General features: G+C 46.4%; 1 protein-coding gene across 1 annotated transcript in view; it reads right to left on the minus strand.

Moving 5' to 3' along the window:
- LOC119818897 (plasma membrane ascorbate-dependent reductase CYBRD1) overlaps positions 1-5,688 on the minus strand; it is a 30,187-nt gene extending 24,499 nt beyond the window's left edge. Inside the window, exon 1 of the mRNA XM_038336748.1 lies at positions 5,425-5,688. Within this exon, the coding sequence (XP_038192676.1) occupies positions 5,425-5,611 (187 nt within the window). The 5' untranslated portion in view covers positions 5,612-5,688. The remainder of the gene's footprint in view (positions 1-5,424) is intronic.
- Between the last annotated feature and the right edge of the window lie 6,335 nt (positions 5,689-12,023).

Genomic DNA, 12,023 nt, shown 5'->3' on the forward strand with positions numbered 1-12,023 from the left:
TGAATTGTAGGCTGGTTTTCTTTGCTTTATGTCTAAAAACCACTTATGAGTGAGTACATATGATAATTGTCTTTCTGGGTCTGGGTTACCTCACTCAAAATGATGTTTTCTAACTCCATCCATTTCCTGCAAAATTCAAGATACTGTTATTTTTTTCTGCTGTGTAGTACTCTATTGTGTAAATGTACTACATTTTCCTTATCCATTCCTCGGTCGAGGGGCATTTAGATTGTTTCCAGGTTCTGGCTATGACAAACAAAGCTGCTATGAACATAGTTGAGCACATGTCCTTGTGGTACAATTGACCCAAAAGTGGTATTGCTGGGTCTTAAGGAAGGTTTTTTTCCTAATTTTCTGAGAAATCGCCACACTGACATCCAAAGGGGCTGTACCAGTTTGCACTCCCACCAGCAATGCAGGAGTGTTCCCTTTACCCCACATCCTCTCCAGCATAAGCTGCCGCTGCCATCAGTGTTTTTTGATCTTGGCCATTCTTACAGGTGTAAGATAGAATCTCATAGTTGTTTTGATTTGGATTTCTCTGATGACTAAGGATGTTGATCATTTCCTTAAGTGTCTTTCAGCCATTTCAATTTCTCTGCTGAGAGTTCTCTGTTTAGGTCTGTAACTCAGGGTAGGGGTTTTTAAAAGATGCCAGATATAAAATACTGGAGCTAAGCCAATGGGGGAAGAAATGAGCAGTGTGAAGAGAGTGGGTTGACGGGAAGTGCCGGGCAGTTGTGCAGGCAAGGGGCGAGGAGCACAGAACGCACTCGGGCAGTCAGAGGCTCTTAGCTAAGGAGCCTGGGAAGAAAGAGGCTTTCCCATTGTGACAGGACGCCTTCCTTCCCTGGCTTTGGCTAAGTGGTGTTGCTAAACTACTGAACAATGACTAGGCGACAGGGATGGAGCTTTTACTTTAGATGCTGCTGTCATCATCATCATTATTATTATTATTATCATTACAAATGGGAGGCTATAAAATTGCATTCTGTTACTATCAATTTAATGGTGAGACAGGAGTAACTCATTCAGCGGTTATTTATTGCCAGGTGGATAGCGCGGTGGCAAAGCACTTGAGTGGCATGTATAAAAGCCTGGATTTATTCCCGGTGCAGAAAAAAAAAATATTTCTAATACATATTCCAAGCAGAGTCTTGGAATGCAGCTCAGAAGTAGAGCATTTGCCCAGCAAGAACAAGACCCTGGGTTCACTAACGCCACAGGGGGAAAAAGATCAGGGAAAAAAAAAATGACTGATTTATCACTCACTTCTAGGCACCAAGGATCCAGCAGGAGCAAAATAATTGTATTTAAAGTGCTCTATTGGTTCCATTATTAAGTGATTCACATGCAGTTTTTGAAACAAAAACATGTTTGGGGGTACTTTGGGCTGTCCCTTCACTCTCTGTAAAACCCCTAGTTCCCAGAAGCTGGGAGACTTTGTTATCAAGGCTTCTCCCCCAGGGCTCTTGGGGGAGTCATCTGGGGACTTTCACCATTATCTTCTTTGCCAGGGTTTAGTCCATGAGCCTTTTCAAATATATTTAAGTGATCTCGGAATTTGGTCACTTACAGCTGCATTAGGAGGGATATTCCAACTGCCTCTAATAACTGCTCTCTCTTTCTGTTAGACTTTTAAATGCTACTTGGATGTAGTTAAATTCTCTCACAGAAACCAACCTGAGGTCACTATGCTATTCAATTTCTCTCCCTTCAGCTTCTGTCACAGAGGAGCTGCACATACAGAAAGGAAGGAGTGGAGAGTTGCCAAGGCTTCTTTTCATTAGCGGAGACGCCTGAATTTCCACTTTTCACTGAAGAATCCATTCCAGCATGGAGTGCTTTTGACTGCTTACTCTGCACCCTTCTTCACATGGCCATTTCTCCGAGTTCCCCACAGTGTATTTACTTCATAGGAAGCGTTTGTTTTTAGAGACACACAAAGCCTCTTCTCAACTCTTCCTCATTCTTGTCAGAGTATGGCTGGATTTCCCATTAGTTGGAGATTTTATTTAGCAGAGAGTGGTGGCGCACTCCTGTAGTCAGTGGCATGCACCTGTAGTCAGTGACACACACCTGTAGTTTGTAGCATGCACCCATAATTGATGGCATACACCTGTAGTCGGTAATATGCACTTGTAGTTGGTGCCCCATACCTGCAGTCAGTGGCACACATCTGTAGTCGGTGGCACACACCTGCAGTCGGTGGCACACACCTGCAGTCGGTAGCACACACCTGCAGTCGGTGGCACACATCTGCAGTCGGTGGCACACACCTGCAGTCGGTGGCACACACCTGTAGTTGGTGGCACACATCTGCAGTCGGTGGCACACATCTGCAGTCGGTGGCACACATCTGTAGTCGGTGGCACACACCTGTAGTCATTGGCACGCACCTGTAGTCAGTGGCACACACCTGTAGTCGGTGGCACGCACCTGTAGTCAGTGGCATGCACCTGTAGTCGTTGGCATGTGCTTGCAGTTGGTGACACACACCTTTAGTCCCAGGACTTGCATTGCTCTAACAAAAAGATCCCTTGAGCACAGAAACTCAGGCCAGCTGAACACCATAGCAAGTGTTATTTGTTTGTTTGTTTCAGCCCTCCCGTAATCTGCTATACTTTAGGGATACATACATTTCCCAAAGTATATCTGGTATGTGTAGGGGACAGAGGAAAGAGATTTACCTTATGGCTTCTTTTTTTTTTTTAAATGTGTATTTTGCCTGCATGTGTGTACATGTACTACATGCATGCCTGGAGCCCACGGAGGTCAAAAGAGGGTTAGGATCTCCTGTAACTGGAGTCCCAGATGATTGGGAGTCACCAGTGGGTGTTGGGAGTTGAGCCCAGGTCCTTTGGAAGAGCAGCCAGTGCTCTAACAGCTGAGCCATCTCTCCAGCCCCCTCTTTGTAGCTCCTTCCTTCATAAAGGTTTTATTATTTCATTCATAAAGGTTCCAAAGGAGCTGTCGTTACTCTTAACAGTTTCAAATACTATTTACTGTTTGCTAGATGCATATGTGAAATATCTTAAGGTAGTGATTGTGTGTTAGCCATCCCCACATCGTTTCCAAATGCCCATGTTACAGAATAACTGACATTACATTTTCTATTAGAAATAAAACATCTTATAGCATAGAATGCCTACCCACGAAGCAGTAAAATGCCCTGTGACAACATGACTGGCTTTGACCCATGTTTCTCTCACTGCCTCTAAAGTCAACTTCAGATATCCCTAGAGGATTTAGGATGGTCAATAGTTTCTGACTCTACAGGGGCATGAAAGCCCCATGGCGTTTTGTACTGTACTTTGTTTGATCTATCTACTCTGATTTTGATCTGGGCAGTGGCAAAGAGCCAGCCACTCAACCACAAGGATATGAACAGCAACACTCTGCAGGGTACAGTTGCTAAGCCATGAGTTAGGTGTAGTAAATGCACCCTCAACTTGCAACTTTCAGTGGATTTACTGGGGATCCAAGACTATTCTAAACAGAAGAGCATCTCTATATTTCTTCCCAGTGCAGTCTTCCCACTGCTGGGCTGAGGAGTATTGTGGGCAATGGTGTGGAAGAACTAGTAAGAACGCTGCATTTGTCTACATGAATGAAAAAGGCTAGTTTACGTTCGCTGACTGCATTGTGTGATTAATACAGGTAGCGAACCTGGGATCCTTGTAAACAGGACTGGTAACACTGAAGGACAGCGGACCATCAGCACAAATAAACTGACCAAGCTTAGAAGAGCCTTGTCTAAGAACGGCAGATGAAAATGTCCACAATCTCCACATACATGTTTTTACCCCAAAGTAAGTACATAGATTAAGTCTGAAGTTTTCAGAAAATAGAGATCCTTTTAGGGAAAGAGTAAAATGGATTCCAACATGAATGGAGCGTCTCAAAGTGTATTTTAAATGAAGTTTTGATTTCTTAAAAAGACCACTTTTCAGAAACCGGGCATATTGCCATAAAAGCAGAATAAGTGAAAAGCGTTCAGGGGCAACCGTGGAAAATAAGGTGTTGGAAGAGCTCCTATTTCCTCAGGGACTTTAACGCCTCCGTGTCTGTTTATTCTTAAATAAAGCATCTAGTGCAGGCAGAAAAAAATGCTCGATAATGCTAGTACCTCTGTGATAGTCTTCTCTCAGGTATGTCAGACAACACGCTCTTCCTTTTCCTCACCGGCAACTACAGACTACAATCCAAGTCACCGAAGGGTTTCCCGGTATCCAGGGCTGTTCTGGGTGGATGGATGTTATGAAGAGATGTTTGGGACTACTTGATTAAACAGAGGATATTATCAGCTCTGGCCAAACTAAAGGGCTCCACCAGGAAGGGATGAATGTTTCTGGTGGCTGGATCCTTGGAACTTGGATATGTTTTTCTCAATTTAGGGTGGTGGCCAAACAGCTGGGAACTGTGTAAGGAAATGGTTGGGATGCTGACCTCACACCAGAGAAGCCTCGGTAGTCTGAGTGTTAGTATTTCCGTGGAAGAAGGCTGGCCACACTTGCTGGAGGCTGTAGCTCCGCTTTAAAGCGTAAGGGGTGCGGGGTAGGGGGTGGGAGCGGATGGTGCAACGACACAGACAGAAACAATTTTTTTTTTTTTTTTTAGGAGCGAAACCAGCGCTTCTCTGTGTTTGCTTGTTTGTGGAACTTTCAGTATTAGTGAAGAGGTGACTTGTTCAAAGCCCAGGCTGGAAGTTCCAGCCCGTTGGAACCTGTTCTGAGCCTCTCCACTAGTTTCTGCGAACTAACCCCAGCATAACTGCTTTGCTTTTCTGAGTGCATTCGCAGTCACCACCTTTTGGAAAAGTGAAATTGTGCTGCGCCACATTGGCTGAAGGTGATAGTCAAGTGGCATTGCACAGCAATACACACACACACACACACACACACACACACACACACACACACACACACACACACGAAAACCGGCGGGTCCAAGCTGCCCTACTGCAGCCTGCAAACCGGATCGGGGGCGGCCAGTCATCCCTCGGGGCCACGCCCTGCTCGCATCTCCCACCCAGATTTGGGGCCGCGGGCCCAAAAGAAACTCTGCCACGGAACTTTAGCCACATCAACAAGTGGAGAGAAGCCAGGCAGCAGCCGTGAGTGCTTGAGGCGCCCGGTGCTCGGGAGGAAAGGGCTAGGAGAGAGGGTGGAGGAGAGAACTCCTCTGGCTCCAGCTGAGGATGCTGTGCGGGCATACGAGCTCCCCGCCTACCTCTCTGCCTCAGAGACCTGAAGTTCAAGGACAGGCCTCGACAAAGCAGCGGCTCCGAGCCCCTGACTGCGTAGGCCCTCCCCGCCCACAGGAGTAACTTTCTCTAGTTTCATGGATTCATCGGAATCCCCGATGGCGTCCCGGTCCCCATCGCGCAGTGACCCCGCCACTCCCCCTCGAGGGCCCCAGTACCGATGCCCTGGATGAAGACGAAGCCGGTCACTGCGAGCACCGGGTGCCAGTTAAACTCGAGCGCTCCGCCGTCCCAGCCAAGCCCCTCTCGGTAGTGCAGGACCCAAACGAGCACGAAGAGCACGGACAGGAAGCCCACGAGCAGCGCGGACACCAGCAGCCCCAGGAAGCCCCGGTAGCCCTCCATGGCCTTCAGCACCCCATGCTCCGCTACAGACTACGGAAGAACTCGGCGCTGCGGCCGCGGACTCGGGGTACTGGCCCGGCGGCGGGGCCGGGGCGGCGACTCCGCGGCGCCGTCTCCGCCCGAGGGGGAGGAGCTTTCTCGGGGTAACAGGCTGTGGGGCCTCCCGGGGGTGCAGCGAGCTCCGAGGCGGCACCCCCCCCTCACACACACACACACACACACACACACACACACACACACACACACACACTCCCTAGTCACGTGGCCGCCGAGAGCTCTGACTACGGCGGCTGCTACCTGGCTAAGCATCCGACCCCCCGGGGCGAGTCAGGTCTCGGTCAGTTCCTAACCAGGAGAGCTGCTTGAAGCTCAAGTCTAGCACTTTCCTTGAACTCTTCCCGCCTCGATTCCTTATTTGCGTGGGCGGCCGCGGCACACGTTCTTTGTTACCGGAGAGAGCAATCCTTTGGATGCATTTAAGGCCGTTTAATTAATGAAGATTCCTGACCCTCAGAGGATGGAGAGAAAGAACTTGGGTAGTTGGTGTGGGTAGCAGTGGATTTGGCCTTACCGAGTAAAGAAGCATCTTTAGAGCCAAGATTGATAGTGGAGTTCGCGTGTGATCCCAACACTCTGAAGGCTGAGGCAGGAGGATAGCCGCAAATGTAAAACCAGTCTAGGCTACACAGTGAGTTCCAGACCAGCCTGGCTGCAGAAACCTTGCCTCAAAATCAAAAGAGAGAAGAGAGAAAAGAGAAGGCTGACAGCGCAGCCGAGTTGGCGGAAAGTTTGCCTAGCATACACAAAGACCTGGGGGGCAATTCTTAGAACCGAATAAACGGGGTGCGGCGGTGCACACCTGCAATCTTACCATTGGGAAAGTACAGGCAGGAGGATCAGAAGTTTAACAACATCCCCAGTTACAAAGAGAGTTCAAAGCCAGTCTGAAATACATGCTACCGGATCTCAATAGTAAGAAAACTAATGTGAACCCAAACCTTACACCTCCGCTTGTGACTTACCTTAATGAAGAGACCTGCCCTTCTAGGCAGGACAAGAAAAGTGTCAGCATTATGCATTACTATCAGAGGAAAAGGGTTCTGGATGCTGAGGCATCCAGATGTAAATGCGGTTGTTGTAAAAATGAAGATGATGGCCGGGCGGTGGTGGCGCACGCCTTTAATCCCAGCACTCTGGAGGCAGAGGCGGGCGTATCTCTGTGAGTTCGAGACCAGCCTGGTCTACAAGAGCTAGCTCCAGGACAGGCTCTAAAGCTGCAGAGAAACCCTGTCTCGAAAAACCAAAAAATAAAAATAAATAAATGAAGATGATGTGAAATGCAGTTGGAATGCTCACTCTAGCCCCTGGAGACCTTAAAAACTGCAGCACAGCCTTACATATCAAGGAATGATTTTTTTTTTTTTATAGCAAGGTTTTAGGGGCTAGTGAGATGGGCTCAGTGGATAAAGGCACTTGTCACCAAGTTTGATAACCTGAGTGTGATCTCCAGAACCTACAGGATAAAAAAGAGAAAACCTACTTCTGCAAGTTGTCCTCTAATTGTGATGCTCACAGAAAATAAACACATACACACACACACACACACGATGTTTAAAATTTAAAATAATAAGAAAATATAAAAATTATTTTAAAGATTTTCTTATTTAGATATATTTATTTTTTATATGTATGAGAATTGCTCCTGCATAGATCTGGGTTCCACATGCATGCAATACCCACAGAAGCCAGAAGAGGGCATTGGATTCCCTTGGACTGTAGTTACAAATGGATGTAAACCTCCATGTGGGTGCTGGGAACTGAACCCTGGTCCTCTGGAAAAGCAGTCACTGTGTTTAACAGCTGAGCCAACTCTCCAGCTCCTAAAATATTGTATGAGTTTTAAATAAAGGTTTTTAAACCAAGAATGTAGTGTCAATACCCCAAATCCGGTAATAGGGCTGAATTAATGGGTACGAGTTTGAGACTGTAGCTTATAGCCATCTGGTTATTTTTCCTTTGGTAAAAGGAGATTAAGCAAATGGAAGGACAGGAGCTACATCCTCAGGTCATGGCTTCCTATCTGTGGTCTAGCTCAGCCTAACCCTACATTATCAGTGACCACGGTTTGACTGATCCTGGATGTTATTGGCTGTAAATGTCTCTCAGATCTGAGTGGGACTGCTCAGCCATGTCCCTTCGCCTCCACAGGCTCTCACTTCCTGAAGTCGCTGTCTCCGGTTTTCATCTGCCTTGCTGGGTTACCTTCAGTCTGTTTGCAGCTCAGAAAATACTCAATTTACTCAACCTTCTCACAATAAATCCTTCATGTGAACTCAGTGTTTCCTGATGGATCCTGACTAAGATGAATGGGGAAATACTGATCTGTGACCCGAGTCTCACCCCCATCACCTTCCATCCCTGGAAACCACGTGGTGGAAAAGAAGAACAGACTCTCTGCAGTTATCCGCTGTCCTCCCCATGTGCACGGGACACAGATGCACCCCCAGCCCCCGTGCACGCAAAAATAAGTAAATAAAAATGTCAAGTTATATAAGGAGCCGGAATAAAGAACTGAGAGCCAGTATCAGTCTCTCCTCCAGCGAGTTGGTCTAGTGTTTCTGCCTGTAATGGACAGCTCACTCCCTGTCTTCTTGTGAATGGATGAACACGTTCAGTGGGACAAAAATCAAAGATGCAATCACAGTTTCTTCCCTTCTTCTTTCTAGAGATGTGGGGACCAGAAAGTTGTCTTCGGTACTGACAGAAGTAGAGGACCTGCCTAGAATTTGTGAGGTCCAGGGAATTCGATGTCCAGCACTAAAAGAAAGAGAGAGAGACAGACAGGCAGAGAGAGAGAGAGAGAGAGAGAGAGAGAGAGAGAGAGAGAGAGAGAGAGAGAGAGAGAGAGAGAGAGAGAAGCGTCCCTTTCACCAGTCCAAAGTCAACCAAAGTCAAGTGACTCACAGCTGAAACTGATTCGTGAGGCAAGCCAAGCCCAAGAACTGGTCAAAGGCTCCTTAATGAAATACAAGGATTAATGTTTTAAAAGCACAAAGCTGGAACCCTGTTAATGGGACAGCTGTGCTTTCATCATAGGAGGCCTATCAAAGACAGGAAGGTGGGTTATCTCCGGGAATTAGTTTACCCTGGGAGGGTGACTCCCTGGGTCCACAAGGCACACCACATGCCAGAGATGAATAAGACCGAAAATAAGAAAATAGAGCTAACACAGCTTGGAACAGTTGCTGACAGAGAGTATTTAAAAACATATTCGTGCTGACAGACTGAGGAGGTCAGAGCCTAAAGCCCAGAGTTAGCAAAGGTTAGAACGCCCTGAAATATGTTTCTTATAATCAAGCTCACACACACAAACCAAGTTTTATAAGACCATTGGGTTGTGTGGGTGGGGCATTGTACTGTGTAAGGAATGGGGCCGTGCAATTAAGGAGAATTCCAAACCACGGCTACTTGTGGAGGTTTTTATTGGGGCCTTTCTGGTCTGCTTTATAATAACAGAAGTAGGTATTCTAATGATAATCCTCCCATCACCGATGCATTTTTAAAGGGCTTTCATAGGGAGCACACCTCAGAAACAGATTTCCAGAAGCTGGCCTCACAGGTCTCAGGGCCTTAGTGAAGCGTGAAAGGATCCTGGGAGCATGGGAAGGAATTCCGGCTACAGAACAGAGAGGCTCTCTCTCCCTTTCACAAAATTTATTTATTTTGTTTGTGAATGAGTGTTTGTGTGTGTGAGAGAGAGGGGGGAGAGAAGGAGGGAAGGAGAAGATAAAGGTGAGGGAGAGAGAAGAGAGACAGAGACAAAGAGATCAGAGGACAGCTTGTGGAAGCCAGTACTCTCTTCTACCATGTGGGTCCTGGGATTAGGCTTAGGCTCCTTTACTCATTGAGCCATCTTGCTGTTTCCAGAGAGATGTTAGGTATTTTCTAAATAAAATTTACAGGTGAATACTTTAAACTTATCTTACTAGATCTTGGGAAGACTTAACTGTATCTTTGTTGAGTGTCTTTTTTTTTCTTTTTTCTTTTTTTGGTTTTTCGAGACAGGGTTTCTCTGTAGCTTTTTTAGAGCCTGTCCTGGAACTAGCTCTTGTAGACCAGGCTGGCCTCGAACTCACAGAGATCCACCTGCCTCTGCCTCCCGAGTGCTGGGATTAAAGGCGTGCACCACCACCGCCCGGCTGGTGAGTGTCTTTTTAAAGAGAAAATTAACCAGTCTAAATCCAGTCTGCACTTGCTCTTCAGAGTCTTCCTGCTGTTTTTTGAGACAGTCTCTCACTGGAACCTGGGGATCACTGATCAATTGGAGCTGGTTGTCTTGTGAGCCCCAGGGACCTGCCTTTTCTGCCTCCCCAGGACTGGAATTACAAACTAGCACGTTTTATGTTTTATTTTATTTTAATGTTTGAGATAGGGTCTCATTGTGTGGTTCTGGCTGGCCTGGAACTGGCTCTCTATATCAGACTAGCCTTGAACTCAGAGAGATCCATCTGCATCTGTCTCAAAGGTGCTGGGATTGATTGTGTATCACGTTTGCCTTTGGCTTTTTTTCAGGTCTTCGTGTGCGGCAGGTGTTTAGCAAGTGACAGTGCTAGCCCCCTTGTCCTCCAAACTTTACTTTTGCTCCAGAATAACTTGACTCCTGTCAATTACATGCCCTTTCCGTCCAAGCCTGGGTCCTTGAGGTTACAGGCAGACATCAGGAAGCTGTTTGGAACCAGGCACTTGAACTTGTTGCTAGGCGGCTGTGGCATGCCCAGGGACCAAAAAACTGGGTTGTAATTTGCTAACTACTGACAGAATAGTTTTAGTGTTATTTAGGGTCTTAACCGGGTGGATGTGACCAAAACGCAGAGGGGGAAAACAGCATTTTCATTTTCATTAGCTACTGAATGAATCTGAGCAACGTCTTACCACGTGGGTGGATGACACTTGGCTTCGCAGTAGCGATCACTTAGCTACAATTGATACTTTAATGTCATAGAATTTTCACAGACATCATCTGAACTCAGCCTTTTTTTTTTTCCAAAGTAACACTAGTTACTGCCGAGAACTGCAATCAGATCTTCTCATTGAATCGATGCCAACAGACACTTTACTACATCACAAATGTGTTTTTAATCTTCAGAACGTTAGCAATCACTTTTCAATGTGATTGGTTTCCTAGGGTTTTGCATTTGAGACTCTTAATGCATTTAGAAACAATGTTCTGAGGGAGAGGCCCTATTAGCTCGCCAAAGGAGTCCAGGGCACACAAATCGCCGAGAGCCTTTGTGTAAAATAACTTCTAAGGTTTATTTCTGCCTTTAAATATATGGAGTGGACAGCTGGACCTGCCAGTCAAGGAAGGCAACCAGCTAAGTCAGATTCGAGCTTACAAGGTCTAGTCATCGCCCTAATAGGAGTGTGAACAACACTTGAACGATTTGCTAGTCATCTTAAAATCCAGCCTAGAAACACCTTCTGTCTTCTTAACCCGGCAAGGCTGTGGAATCTGGGTTCTCCTGACTCAGACTCCCAGAGGAAGAACAAGTCCATCTTGCCATTGCTTAATCTTTATTGATGGGCAGTCTGATTGAAGCCCCGTCAGCACAGCCTGTCCTGCCCACAGCTGCAGCTGGGCTGGTTGTTGTGGGTGCCTTGATTTTGCTACAGCTGTCCTTCTGCCTGGGCCCTTTGCTTCCCTGACACCTGCTCGTCCCAACACTCAGACTTACCTTCTACCAAAGCCCCACGATGAGAAATCGTGAGCGAGAGCCCCTGCTCTCACTCTGTACTAAGACAGAGCGGTTGCCTGGCTCTTAGGTGAAGCACCGGTGATCTGTATTGATTCAATCATGAAAATTATGTGTATTGGGATTTCATCTGTATTTTAATAAATAAAGGTTGCCTGAAGATGAGAGAGTAAAACAGCCCTACTGGTCATCCTTACAGACCAGGCAGTGGTGACACACACCTTTAATCCCAGTAACCATACTAGTTGCCATAGAAATGGGACGGTGTATGGCTTTAATCCCAGTGATGTACACATTTAATCCAAGTGCTAGAGAAGATTATAAAATGGGAGGAAACCGCTCTCAGACACAGTCTCATTCTGAGATTCCTGGAGGCAAGATGGCCATTTTCAGACTGAGGTCGAGTGGCTGGCTGCTTTGCTTTTTTGGATCTCTAGTTTTAACCCCAACTTTTCTCTCTGAGTTTTTTATTAATCATGCTTCAATTATGAATGCTTATTCATTACTTAGAATATATCAGGTGCATGCTTCCAGCAATCTAATGCTTACAGCAATCCCATTTTACAGATGAGGAAACCAGACCATAAGGAAGGAAGATTTTTTTTGTTTGTATGTTTTTTGGGTTTTTTTTTTTTTTTTGGTTTTGGTTTTGCAAGACA

The sequence above is a fragment of the Arvicola amphibius genome, chromosome 7 (assembly GCF_903992535.2).
Source record: "Arvicola amphibius chromosome 7, mArvAmp1.2, whole genome shotgun sequence".
In the NCBI taxonomy this organism is placed as follows: Eukaryota; Metazoa; Chordata; class Mammalia; order Rodentia; family Cricetidae; genus Arvicola; species Arvicola amphibius.